The sequence below is a fragment of the Brachycentrus maculatus genome, unplaced genomic scaffold (assembly GCF_059751285.1).
Source record: "Brachycentrus maculatus isolate JH-2025_06_01 unplaced genomic scaffold, ASM5975128v1 h1tg000714l, whole genome shotgun sequence".
NCBI classification, from domain to species: domain Eukaryota; kingdom Metazoa; phylum Arthropoda; class Insecta; order Trichoptera; family Brachycentridae; genus Brachycentrus; species Brachycentrus maculatus.
In genome coordinates, this window is record NW_028281445.1 from 205,300 (window position 1) to 220,000 (window position 14,701).

Sequence of the window (14,701 nt, forward strand, 5' to 3'; positions counted from 1 at the left end):
AAAATGAATAATGGATTATTGATAGGATTTGAAGACGCCGCAAGATGTCCGAGGCAAGTCGAGGACCAACCATTTTTCAACCAGCATTATTTGTACGTATTTATTATATATTATTTGTACATAGTTTGTCGAAAAATGAAGCAAGTTCGATAGTTTTTCTAAAACTACACCGAATTTTCCGAAAGAGACTGGAGTATTTAACTCATAAATATTATATAAATATTTTAAAGTTGTTATGGCTTTAAAAATCACAATACTTTTTTTAAAGGTTTAAAGAACTTGAGATTCCTCTTTCTAAATAATTACTGGATCAATTTTTTTTTAAATTAAGGAATATCTCGCAATTTCCTCCTTTATTTTTGGAAATTATTTGAGATAGCTTAAATAAATTAACTCTGCCACGCAGTAAATAAAGTATTTTTACGAGTTTATTCTTTCTTCATTTTTAATGAATTATAATTTTTTAACAACAAAAAACATAAAAAAAAACTGAGTAAAGAGGTTTCAGTTTCGTAATTTACTTTTACTTTGTGAATGTTCATAAGCTTTTATTTATTTTTTCTTTAGATTAAAAAAAAAAATTTTAGCATTAAGTACCTACGGTAAAAACCCCAGTTCTTCAACTTTTAATCGTTTGGAAATTTATAAATAAACCATTCATTATTTCTATTTATTTTATTCTTCTTCTTCTTCTTCTTCTTGATGTAGGCCTTATGGCCTGTTTTTAAGAGGGAGTAGCCTCCTGCGATGTCGATTCCTAGCTATCGATCCATCTCTTTGGTGGTCTGTCCGGGAGTTGTCTACCATGGGCTTGGCCGTACAGATATTCTATTTATTTTTATTTTTATTGTGTAAATGAACAATCAGTTCAATTTCAACTCTCCCTGTTACCGAAGATTTTCTTAAATTTGAAATATACATATAATAAAGGATTGGTAAAATACCATTACGCATACCTACTCGTATTATTTAAATCTCGAAACGTAGCAATTGTCAAACAAGAATTTAAACATTTTTATTTTAATGAAAATATCCTTAGAAAATTCCGTCTAACCTTGATTGTAAAATCTTAAAATAAGGTAAAAAATATATTTTCGTGAAAAAAAAATATCTCAAATTTAAATTAGAAAAAAAATGTCCCAAAAATGCAACAAGCAGAAACGTGTTAACAAAATCGTTGTTGTTACGCAATATTTGCATAATATAAAAAAAATTAGACCCTTAAAATATCAATGATCGTATAATACCAGGTATAATCAGTGGAACAATAATTGAATAGGAGTGCAAGCATCATATGGATAAATATATAATCAAGAATTCGGATATTGTTATCGTAGAAACTTTTTTAAAATAAAATATTAATTATTCATTCATTAAATACATCCGCTCCTTATGTGGAGAATATGGAGTCCACAGCCTGCCTCAAGGCTTTTCTGTCAACTGCCAGCATCCTTGCATCCTCCCAAGTCATGTCCACGTTCCGAAATTCAGATGAAAACTGTAGACAAATCTTTAGCAGAAGACGTCCTAATTACGGCTCTCGGGAGGCATGCGAAGTATGTAATGTATGTCCTAACAAACTAAATCGCCTTTTATTGACGACAGTTGCGACCAAGGGTTTCTGGGTCCTACCCTAAAATATAATTGTATCTAGCTCATGTTTTTCTTCAAAATTAATGAATAAAGATGCTATATTACTATCATTACAAATTTAAGATATTAAGAATGTAAGACTGAACTAGGGATAGTTGAAAAAATTAAGAATGGTTCTTTAAGGTGGTATGGACACGTAGATCGAATAGATGACGAGAGAATGACTAAGAAAATATATTTGGCAAAGAACAGAATGAGGATGTCCAAAACAGACTTGGCACGGCCAGATCAATCTGAACGGAAAATCTGGTCGTGTCCAACGTGTGCGTAACCGGAGGCTTGTACGACTAGATGTATGGATGTGAAGGAAACTAGGAGCGTTTGTAAGGTTAGACGAATGTCGCATTCCATCTTCTCTGTCTACCCCTGCAGATGGGAGTAGTAATAGAATATGAGGATACGAATGAATTAAATGAAAAAAATATGAGAAAAGTAATATAAACTAATGGAACTAGAAATAAAGAATAATACAATAAATTCTCAACTCAACCGTTGTGTTCATGAGGTTTTCTAAAAAATGCGTAAATCTAAAACAAAAGTTTCATTAAAATGCCGGCCTCTTTTCATTAATTCATAGCCTTTAGCCTCGTGGGTTCGTTTCCGAAGTTTCTGATTTTAATAATCGTTAAACCCGCTGTTTTACGAGAATTTGCTGAATATATAATATTATATCAAGTCGCGTAAAGTTGTAAAATTTCGTATATACGCGGAAGCACGCGAGATAATATGGAAAGCGATACTACAGACTATAGACTATAGCTTCCAAATAATCATATCCGTTTTAAAGGGATCGTAAAATTTTATTGACAAGTATACGCTCGGTCGCATGTGAGCGCACTTACAAGAGTACTTTTTAAACTTCCAATTTATTTTGAAAATAAATTTAATATGTATACCTACGTAAAAAATTGCATGAACATAGTTAAAATTAAAAATAAACGTTTATTTTCCCAGTGACAGTAAATAATTCATCCTTTTTAATGTTTTTTAACTTAGCATTTTTTGTTGTTAATATTTTTGTATTTTGAGCAAGTCCCCTTTTGTAGCCGAAACGTTAATTTTTGTTTATTTTTTAATATTTTCTTTCGATTATAATTTGTATTTTTATGCATTTAATAGATTTTTGAACGGTAAAATATTTTAAGCCATAAGATATTTTTTTTGATTCCCGAAATTTAACACATTTAATTCCTAGAATAAATAATTACAAAAAGCATAAGGAATGTTTATGAATTTATACTTAATCAAGGCTGACATTCAAATTTCGGACATCTTTTCATACGCATTTTGTTCTAGAATACATACATATAAGAATTCAACTTTAAAAAAAAAATTATAAAGGAAAATTATTTTGACCATTTTTAACTCCTAACATTTCAAAAACTCTTTTTTCAAAAGCATATATTTATTTTGAAGAAAAACAATTTTTTTCAATTTTTTTTTATTTAAAGCAAAAAATTCAATTACGTCAAATGTTAACTTGAGTTTTATGAAAATTAAATTGCGATTTATCGTATATTGGGCCTTAAAATTTAACTAATAAAATCTGAATACAATTTTTGATACGGATGGAAGATTACTGCTTAAAGGTTTTTGGCAAGAAATAGAGAAGAGAATGTCTTTTTTTCATAAATTTTTCATCGTTTTATGTTGCAGTTTAAATAATTAGTAAATTCTATAAAAATGAGCATTATAAATATGTTTCGATGAATGAACCATGGAATTTAATCGACTAATTTTTAAGTTTGTTGGTGTATTAGATTATATCGTTTGTATATTTGCAGTTAGTCTGACTGCGTCATGTAATGCTTAATGTGTTTAGCTACCGTACTAGAGGTCCCGGGTTCAATTTCCATCGGGGGGAGAGTGAAAATAAATGTTACTGATTTTACACTCTAATATTTATTTAACATTGCCCTGGACTGGTCCCTGAAGTGCAGGAGTACACTCTAATATTTATTTAATATTACCTTGCCTTCACGTAAGTAACGATCAAGATAATACTGCGTCAATACGATACAGTGCCCTATGCACCATTGCCCAGTGTGGATAAGGTTTAGAAGATAAATTTTATAAAATTTATAAATATTTGAACGATAAGTAAGGCTGCAAAATGCTCATTATCCTAAAACGAGTCGAGGAAAACTACGTTCCTTTGTTGTATCTTCTCGGAGCGTATGTATTTTCTTTAGGACGAACGAAGATGCGAGCGGTTTGTTTGAGGTGGCTCTAGAAATCGGGGTCACAATCTAACCTCACTCCTCCACACTACAAGGGAAGCATAACAAAACATAGTTATCCGCACACAGCGTAGGCACCGCAGCACATATGGTACACACTCACACACTCCCGGTAATTGGGCAGAATTCCTCTCGGAAAATATATTACCCATCTCACCTACATCCAACAAAGTTTCAATCTATTGTGCATTTCATTCTTACGAGGGTATCAACTGTAATGGAAGGAATTCGATTTATCTAAATGATGATTGAATTTGCTTTACTGTAGTACTAAAATTCCAAATCTAATAAAACAGCTATTTTACGTATTTAAATTAAATGAATTGGAACTCATACGTGTATAAATACAATTAAAAAGCTATAATTGATCAAATAACGTTATTTTAAATCGCTATTACCCTCAAGGAAAATAATAAAATAAAAAATGACCCTTATCAACTTAACAACTAGTACATCTTTTAAATGTTTATTTTTTTATTTTTATTTTTACTTTAGCTCTTAATTAAGTCTGCCCATTAATCTTCTTAACTTTTGCTATATTTTATTCTTGCTGTTTACTTTTAACCCATTTAACATTTCGGTCACTCCTTTCAAGAACGCATAAATAAAAAATCGACAATTTTCAGTTGTACATGTCTTCGGAATGCCCAGAAAATGTACTATATCCCAGCAAAAGCGGCATAATTTTAACTTAATATTTACCCGCTACAGGGCAGAAAGTGTTGTTTTTGCATTTTGAAGAAAAGGTATTGTTTAATTGTTTTTTCAAATATACTAAATATTTTTTAAATGGAGAAAAAACCTTCAGCTTTTACCTAAAAAGATCAGTTGCACAGTAAAAAGTTAAAAAACTGGCTTCATATTTATTTTTCATGCATTATATTATAATATTTAACATTAAAAACGTTCTCCTGAAAAATCAAGTATTTTGATTTATGACGTTCTTGAAAGGAGTGAGCGATTTGTGAAATTTTGTAATTGGAATGTTACAATTACCAGTTTTATTTGTTATTCATTATTGTAAATGTATTCATGTTAATGTTCTGTTAAATTTCTAAATAAATAAATTTAATAAATGTTTTACTTAGTAAATACCACTATTTCTTAAAATCTACTGTGACTCGTGTTTCGATGCATTCCGCATCATTTTCAAACACCGTATGTGAAGCTAATTCTATTCCTAAGTATTTACTAAGTAAAACATTAATTAAAAATGAATAGATATTACCACTAAGTGACTGCCGAATCAATTAATGAAATAAATTAAAAATTTTCCGCACCCAATGGTGCATAGGGCGCTGCATCTCATCGATGCAGTGTTTATCGGTGATTAGGAAAGGTGATCAGTCCTGCGCTCGAGGTTCAGGGTAATATTAACCCTCTATAACTAAACTATATTTGAAGATACATTGTAACTAAACATTCGTCAGGCGGACTACGCAATTAAAAACGTGAAAATTATCAAAAGCATTTAATAAAAATAGTAACTAGTTACATGACACTTAAGTTTAGTTTATTAGGAATGAATGTAAAAGACATTTCGCAATAAATGACTATTCCGCAAACAAAGTCTGGCGGGTTTATTTATCTCTGTATTCGACTTCTTCGGAAAAGGGCGTCGTCGCGTCGACGAATGTTTAGTTATCTAGGGTTAAATAAATAGGACTATTAAATTAAAAATCACTCATATTTCTTCTGACCCCCGAGGAATCGAACTCGGGATATCCAGCACGGTAGCCGAACGCGCTAACCATTACACTATGGAGGCGGAATAAATACAATGAATTTAAATTAGCAATGAAATTATACACGCTAGTATTAATATAAATCGGTATGGAAATAGTCAAAATGGTGCTTTATTCCTTTCATATTTTAAGGTTAAATATTAAATATTAAGGTTCATATATTAACTATGTATTTTACAAAACTCAATTAACGCATTTATATTAAGTGCTTGCTTTAAGAAGTGGTTTTCTCTACTGTATTTTATTTTTTATTTATTGAATATAGTTACAAAATTTTTTATATCATTTTATTAATTTGCTAGACGTTTCTACTTTTGATAATCTTAAAATTAGTTAGGCGCGCTATTCTCTCCAATAAAGAGACTAAGCTCTTGTGCTTGGAGAGGGACTTATACTCATTGTTTATTGTTAATGAAATGAGCGATATGTATATATTTTATTATAATTTTTTTATTGTATTTTTTTTTTGTTTGTGCGTTTTTTTCAATAATATGTATATGAGGCTTTTAATTGATATTTTAGGATTTATATATTTATCTTAATTTTTTAATATCTGTAGGAAGGTTATTGAAGTGTTTGGTTCCACACATTGGATTATAATATAATGGAAGGCTTACCAAATAGAAAACAGGGGTGTACAACCCGAACGCTGCGGTCCCAGAAGCGAGGAGAAGCATTTGTACAGTTCTACTCTTGAGGGGGGAAAAGTCGAAGAATGGAGGTTTAGGAACGCGAATATGAGTTTTCTTCTCTTTCACCTAAAATAAATAAACATATTTATTCTCAAACATAAACCTAGAATAATACGGTCACTGTTAATCATAGGCATACAATTTTGGATGAAACAGTGTAAACTGTGTAAATATGAATATTACAATTTTATATAATAAAATTATTCTTTCTTTAATATTTTAAGCGTGACGTAATAAAAAATCCTGAAATTATTAAAACAATATTGACATGGTCAGAATCGGAATAAATCTTAATATAGCACTTGAGTGTTCAGAAGATGGTCCCAGTAATAATGATAAAATTTTTGGAAGAATAAAATTATAAATTATAAGGTATTTTGAGTGTGTCCAAATACTTGTTCACAAAATCTGGATTATCTCCAATTACATGAGTTATTTTCATATTATTTTTTGACATCTCATCAAAGATGAAGAAGAATATGGAAGTCTGGGCATTTACAGGGCTGACGAACCAGCCTATGACGCTCGTCAGCCCTGTAAATGCCCAGACTTCCATATTCTTCTTCATCTTTGATGAGATGTCAAAAATAATATAAATTATAAGTTTACACGGTTTAACCTAAAATCATGTTTCAGCATAGATGAAAGTGCATTGATGAGAATATAAAAGTCTGAGTGTTTTCAGGGCATTCAACCTTTCATTGACCGCTTTAAGTGTACATATTTTATTATATCCTCGTGTATTATAATGATGAATTTGTCTGTTAAAAATTGGCTTGGTGTTGCTGTCAGTAGTTTTAAACATTATTTGAAGGATTGTATTTGCAAACTCATACGTTGGGAGAATGTCAAAAGGTATTATTATATGTGTGCTCCAATAAATGTCTTTTACATGAGTGGTGTACGGTAGACGAAATATATTTTTTATAGCTCTATTCTGTATTGCGTCAAAATGTGAATTCGTTTTGGCCATTTGTGAAGAGGGCTCGTTACCTTTTTCCTTTGGTTCTTTAGGTGTAGGATAGCTCGTCTTTGGGGATGATAGAGGGAGGCGCTGCGGTACACCATCCCTAAGAAGAAGCTCAGAACTAGGAGACATGTCACAGCTTGTAACCCCAAACGCCAACCCAGCTTCCTATAAACAACACATCTAATTAACATCCGTTTTTCACGGGAAATCACTTAGGAAAATCACATCAGTCAAGATTGGATTGTTTTTATATATGTAGATTGCAGAAGAATATTTGTATGAAGGGGAGAACTGGAAATCTCGTAAATTTTTTCATGGTTTTTTTCAACTTAGTGAGCAATAATAACTCGAGCGACCATTTTATCACATAATTTTAAACCGTATCTAAAAGTTTCAAGGAACAAAAAAGATTTATTCATCCTATCGATATCGCCTACATAGTTTAATTAAATTATGATTTCTTTACTATTATTGAAAGAGGCACCCAACGGAGTATTTTTAAAGATATTTTTTACTGTATAATCTTCAATTCAATGAAGTTATTAATCGATTGCTTTGAAATTTTGACACAGCGTATGAATACAAACATGTTTTAATATACATATGTGATGACCAGTAAAACACGTTTAAAAAATTAAAGCAAAACCAGTGTCATCTGTTGAACGTGATAGCAACAAACATTGGTTATGATGGACAATTACTGTCACATTCATTGTTTTCATGTATTTACATCAGTAATGTGTGTTTTTTTATTTCCTTTCTTTTCTATTTGATCAATCTAAGCCACATCAACACGTGGCTTGGCACAGCTAGTTCGAAACAAAATGAGAATTTGTTTTAAAAATCTGATAAAAAGAGCTATTATTAATATAATTCCATTAATATACCTACTACCAATAAAAACCCAATATATTTTTAACACTCTTCCAAAAAACAAACGTTTTAAAAATAAGAATGTCAATATATATTTAGATTTATTGTAAATTGCTTATTACACAAAACGAGTATTATTAATTTTGTATGCTTTATCTCGTAAGCTCGAAGATCTAAATAATTACGGAGATTTACTTTTCCTGGTTAGAAATTAGAAAAACGAAATTGAAAAGGGAAGACTGAATTAACAAGGACAAATTGAAAGCATTAGTAAGGATTTAAATTTATCCAATTTACTTGGATTAATTGAAATCCATTTAAAACGACGAATAAAAATGGACGGAATTATTCTACATTTCAAGTGACGAGTGGATATTCGTATATCTACATAAAGTAAAAACAATATGATTATAATACATATTAAAAAAAATAATAGCCATCACCTTTTTTAAATGATTAAATATTTCAACATCTAAAGACGATCATTTCTTTTATAATTGTAATAATAAAATAAATAATTAAACCATCTTTATTTCAACTGCAAAAACAAACAATTCGTAATGTTAAGGCTCAGCATTCGTTAAATCGTGTTCATTCCACCGGAGACCACTGGAGAGGTCACATGTCTTTTCACGTCCGACTTGTTTTAGTAATGTATATTGGATATTTGTGAAATCAGAATGTATTCAGCCGCGCTAAGGGCTGGTCGTGTGTTCACGCCCATTTAAATAAAATGTAAGTGGATATTTTTATGATTTTTAGAATTTATATGGAAATAATATTTTTATAATTTTTTTTAACTCCCAACCTGTAAATAACTCTTTTCTTTTCGAAACCATATAATTATTTTGAAGAAAAAAACATTTTTCCAATTTAAAAACGGTGTTTTCAGAAAAAAAACAATAACGTAAAATGTTATCTGGATTTGGACAGAACCGAGCTGCGACTTAACGAATGCTGGGCCTTAACAAGTGTGACGCTATTGTTTGCCTCTATTGCAAAAGTCAGAATCGCATAAATTTTGGCGTATGTCACAGCGCCGTTACTGTTACCCTGAAGTTTAGCCGTTCATTTAACATTTCACGAAACCGGTAGGCGTAAAGTCGAATTTTGGTATAACACAAAGTAAAAGACTTATCACCTCTATATTCATATAACAGCGCTCAGTTAACACCATGTGAATTTATGTGGTACCCCTTTGCACTGTTAGAGATAGAAGTCAGGTGCATAAAAATTCGATTAATTAATGTAATAAATTAATCGAATTATAAAAATGTATTTATAACATTTGGAATATGTCCTAGTACTTGTTCACAAATCTGGATTATCTCCAATCAGGAATTTATTTTTTAACATTTACAGGGCTTACCACGGTCTTAGGTTGGTTTCAGCGATTATTTAACATTAACCATTTCTACATGGGTAGCTGAGTGAATGTTACACGTGTGTATAACTTAAACCGGCCTATGACGGTTGTCAGCCCGGTAAATGCCCAGACTCCATATTATTCTTTATCTATGTCAAAAAATAATGTAATTATAAAAAAAATGTGGTATAAGTAAGGTACAATTAATTTACGAATTGTACGCATTAAATGGAGAACTATCGTAATTTTCGATCGGTAATAGAATTTGTGATGGAATTTTTTTGAGGATTCAGTAAATAACAAAGGCGATTCTCGCCGCTAACAGGGGCATTACTGTTCTTCCAGGAATGAATCAGCACCAAGTATACCCGGGGGGGAAGTTATAGCCTCGGGAGAGATATGTACGTTAGGTACGTATATAAAAGCACGTCACTGTGGAACCTCTCATAAAGAGCACCTCTCGTAACGAGTAATTTGCAAAACGACTAAAAAAATAAGTGAAAAAGTTGCTCCATTAAGGAGCGACATTTCGCATAACGAGTAACGGAGGAAGGGCAAGCCCCCTTTTCACGACATTCACTTGTGAGCCGGAACTTCCGCGGCTTGGGGAGGAGTTAAGGGAGATGCTGAAACCACGAAAAACTATTGCATCGTACATTAATAAATATCACCCTAATAAGAAGGTGGCTATTCGTGCTACAAATTTATTCAATGATAATGCTGTGACACATTTTCGCCAAATTTTGAAGCGTCGGCATAAGCAAACGTCTTTAGACAGTTTCCATGCAAAAGGATTAATTATGTGTCTGAAATTCATATTTATCTTTAAGTTTTTTTAAAAATCAAAATTGCATTATAAGTTGATATACTCCTTAACAATCAAAAGTAATTATATTTTAATAAACGTATAAAAAAATTGAGTTATCTTTCGGCATGGAACGCATTATCGTAATTTACATTGATTTCATATTATTTTTTGACATCTCATGAAAGATGAAGAAGAATATGGATGTCTGGCTATTTACGGGGCTGACGACCTTCATAGGCTAGTTTAAGTGATTACTTTACACACGTGTAACATCATGCTTCATCTTTGACGAGATGTCAAAAAAATATAAGAAAAACAACTCCTATAATTGTAGATAACCCAGATTTGTGAACAAGTATTTGGACATACTCAAAATGTTGTGCATGGGAAAAATGTTTCGCTTAACGAGTAAGATGTTGGAACGAATTATGCTTGTTATAAGAGGTTTCACTGTACTTCCACTATAATTCTGCTCTATTGTGGGCGCTGTGGGTCAGTGTTCTATGGCGAAAAAAATATATGATAACGATTATTATTATTACCCTTGCGCTATCTCTGTTCTGAATCATAATCGACGCAACTACGAGGAATATTGTACAAAATGTTTCGACATTATGATCCCATCGCGCGATTACACACACCTGATATAAATCACGTGCTAGGTAATTGTATTTTTATGATATTCACAACTATAAGAGGACCATTAAATTTTAGTGAAAGTTTGATGACCACACTTTCAACCGAAATGATAAATTTCATAATATTCATCTCGGTTAATTCGAGTAAAAAATGTAAACTTAAGTGTACTTTTTTAAATCGAAAGTTAGCAGTACTCTAAAGTCTTGATATAACGGTTCTCTTTTAACGAACTTCGCATATAATGAAAAAAAACACGGTCAATAAATATCGTAAGCATTTTGGTAAAAAAAATAACAGCAAACATAAAAAATGCAAACAAAACTTGATTTCTTTTTCAAAGCAGGATTACTGCAAGCAAACGTCTCGATATCAAACAGCAACGCTATTTCACGAGTGTCCGAATACAATAAATAAAATTTTGTTTTATTAATTGTATTCGGTTTTGTTTTATGTTTTGTATTGTTTAGTTATATTTAAAAGTAGTGTTTATCCAAAAAAATATATTTTTATTGTTTAAGCCTATTTTTATATAACATCCTTTCGGCCTTACCGGACACCCCCTCTTCACAATTCATCCGTTATATTGCGTTTTACTGTACTAAGTAACTGGATGTTACAGTGTTTGGTCATACAGCACAACTACAAAATAAAATACAGATTTTTCGCTACAAAATGGACGTTGTACAAACCAAATAGGACACCTTAAAAAATAAATTAGACTTTTAAAAATCAAATTGTACGTTTTAAAAAACAAATAAGACTTTATTGTATTTTACAAAGAAAGTTTGAATTTTTTAAAATGTATTCAAAGTAGTACTCATGATTCAATTGAAATATTGAAAATCTTGTCTGAAAACTTGATTACACATCGTGCGTACCGACTATGACAGCACGCAGCGCAGGTTTGCCAACTTAACTAAGGATACAAGAGTACCTACCAATACGACAAGGAAAACTCACTTTTAAATTTGATGATAATATGACTAATGGTGAGTCGATTAACTGAATAATCTCGTCGATAAATTATTCTTATATTTCTCACAGTGGTTGCAAATGAGCAGTCATTTTGTTAAAAACAATTAGTAATATTTAAACGTTGTTTAAGTGCGTATCTGCGTGAATAAATGACACAACGCTTAACCTATAAATAACATAATAAACTTTAAAAAAATACAATAATTTAAAATTGTATAATTGCTATTGAAAAATCCTATACATGATATGTTTATCATAATACCACAGTGTGAAATGACACTAATACATTTATCTAGAGTTAGGGAAAAAACGTTCTATTGGAATTTAGTCATTAGATTGATTGGGCCAGTCTACTATAAATGATGGGAAACGGATGCTAAACATCCTCCCTTGAGAGATTTCACGCAGGGTGGATGTAATTTATTTTATCAAAGAAAACGCAAAGGTTCGTTAATGAAAAATATAAAACTTTTACGGCGAACTTACAAAGTAAGCTTGCTGTAAAAACGTAGTTACTATGAGTAAACTAATTGGCAATTAATAAGTATAGCTCATACTTTATAACTTGATACACCGTTAATGAGTTTCTAGGATATATAAAAAGAACATATTTTAGTAAAAATTAAAACAGCTAGATAAAATCATTTTCCATATAAAAAAGAAAAATATATTTTGTTTGACATCTGGGCATTTACAGGGCTTACGATCGCCAAAGGCTTGATTAAGTGATCACTTTACACACGTGTTACATTTACTAATTCTACCCATAATTGACAACCACACTACTCAAATTATTGAAAATTCTAGATACATTGATCAAACTCGTATGCGCGAGTTCACAATAACCATCTAAAGCTTTTATTAAGCCGAGACGCTTTCCATTTGTATGTCCGAATCCAAGATTATATTCAATAATTTAAAAAAAATAACTCCTGATTGGAGATACTCCAGATTTGTGGACAAGTATTTGGACACACTCAAAATGTTGTAAATATTTAATTATTACTGAATAAAAATATATCTAAGAATATACGGAAAAACTCAACTGAATACCTATAAAAAAGAAACTAATGTACGAGTATAATAAACTTATTTAAAGAATAGAATATGTCCAGATATTTAAAAAATAAAATAGTTTTAAATAAAAAAATCATCAACATAAATTAGAAATGAGAATGGAAAAATACTGGTATTTAAAAAACATGCTTTAAATATTCCGTAAATTGTTTTGTGTATAAGGGTTTAAAAATATATGATGTAATGCCTGAATGTATGAAAAACGGAAAGAGCCTAAAATACTTATTTAAAAAATGTTATGTGTACTGTAAGAAGATGTAAATTTAAACGATGTCAATAATATTATATTTGAATAATAGTTTGTCTTAAATGTAATATAAGCTTACTGTAGAAATAAATAGAATAAAGTAACAAAGGTAGAATAATAATAATAAAGGCAGAAAAAAAACATGCAAAGGTTTGTAAATATTAGTAATTATAGTATTTTCAATTTTCATTTTAATTTACTTTGTTAATAAAAAAATAAAAATTGCAAAACGAGCTCCCTCTCTAAACACAAGTATCTACTTTATTAGAGAGGTAGAAACGTTATATTTTAAATGTATTGTATGTTTACCAACTATTGTGTATTATTTAAATATCGTAGTCGTACAGGAGAAAGTGACCAACTACCAAAACTTAAAATGTTCAGGAGGGCCATTTAACTCACTTTTGCTTGCCAAGAAAATAAACACCAATGCAGTTAGTCATTTTAAACAAGTCAATATATTATGCTTCCAAGATTAAATTACTTTGAGATTTTTTCAGGGCAATATTTAGCTAGTAAGATATCAAATAGTCAATGATCACTTTTTTGTAAAACAATGCACTTGGTCACTTTCTCCTGTATGACTACGATATGTATTTTGTAAAAAAAAAGTATTTTTGTATGATTGATTACATTTTCTACAATGCCATTAATCTAATATTATATTTACGGTGTCTAATATGAAGACGCCTTAGGGCAAGTCATCGCAAATTACAAATTTAAAGCAAAAAGTTTGAAAGTTATAGTATAATTTATTAAATGTCATGAAATATTGTTTTGAATCAGCACGAGAGATAATTTATCATTTACTGACAAAGTGTTAAGTACAAAAGACAGTTAAATATTTATTGCTATTGTTGAAATTTATATAAATATATAAATTAATGAATTGTAATAAAGTAGGAGTGCGGTAGCGAGGTCAGTGTCTAGGTTCGAGCCCACTCTACTACAATTGATTTCCATTTTTGATAACGGGCTGGTTAGGTCTGCGAAAATAAAGGAAAAATGTAATTTTGATGCGACTAATAAGAATACTTTCATTTAAGAGAAAATGTGTCGATAAATTGTGTGGAATTATCAATTCAATTAATGAATTATCATTATCAATTATCTGAATATAAAGAACAGTATAAAACGCGTAAAAAAATATTCCACAGTAAAAATAACATAAATAAGATGAATATTTTAGTTTCAGATAAATATTTTAAAAAATCTACTTAAAACGGTTAGTGAAAAGGTGCTCTGGAGAATTTATAAATTTAATAATGAGTTTACTATAAAATAATACAATACGTGTTACTGTAATGTAATTATATCATAAGTAAGGGTAAAGTTTAAATTTATAATTCTGATTTCGTAAATGATTGCGTGAATATATCACTAAATCTATATGAACACCTGTTAAATACAGAACAA

General features: G+C 30.4%; 1 protein-coding gene across 1 annotated transcript in view; it reads right to left on the bottom strand.

The window, feature by feature from the left end:
- LOC148300455 (monocarboxylate transporter 8-like) overlaps window positions 1-14,701 on the bottom strand; it is a 169,827-nt gene that overhangs the window by 8,125 nt on the left and 147,001 nt on the right. Inside the window, exons 6-7 of the mRNA XM_088274743.1 lie at window positions 7,324-7,465; window positions 6,256-6,396 (exon numbers count right to left, since the gene is read on the bottom strand). Coding sequence (XP_088130869.1) covers window positions 6,256-6,396; window positions 7,324-7,465 — 283 coding nt within the window. The remainder of the gene's footprint in view (window positions 1-6,255; window positions 6,397-7,323; window positions 7,466-14,701) is intronic.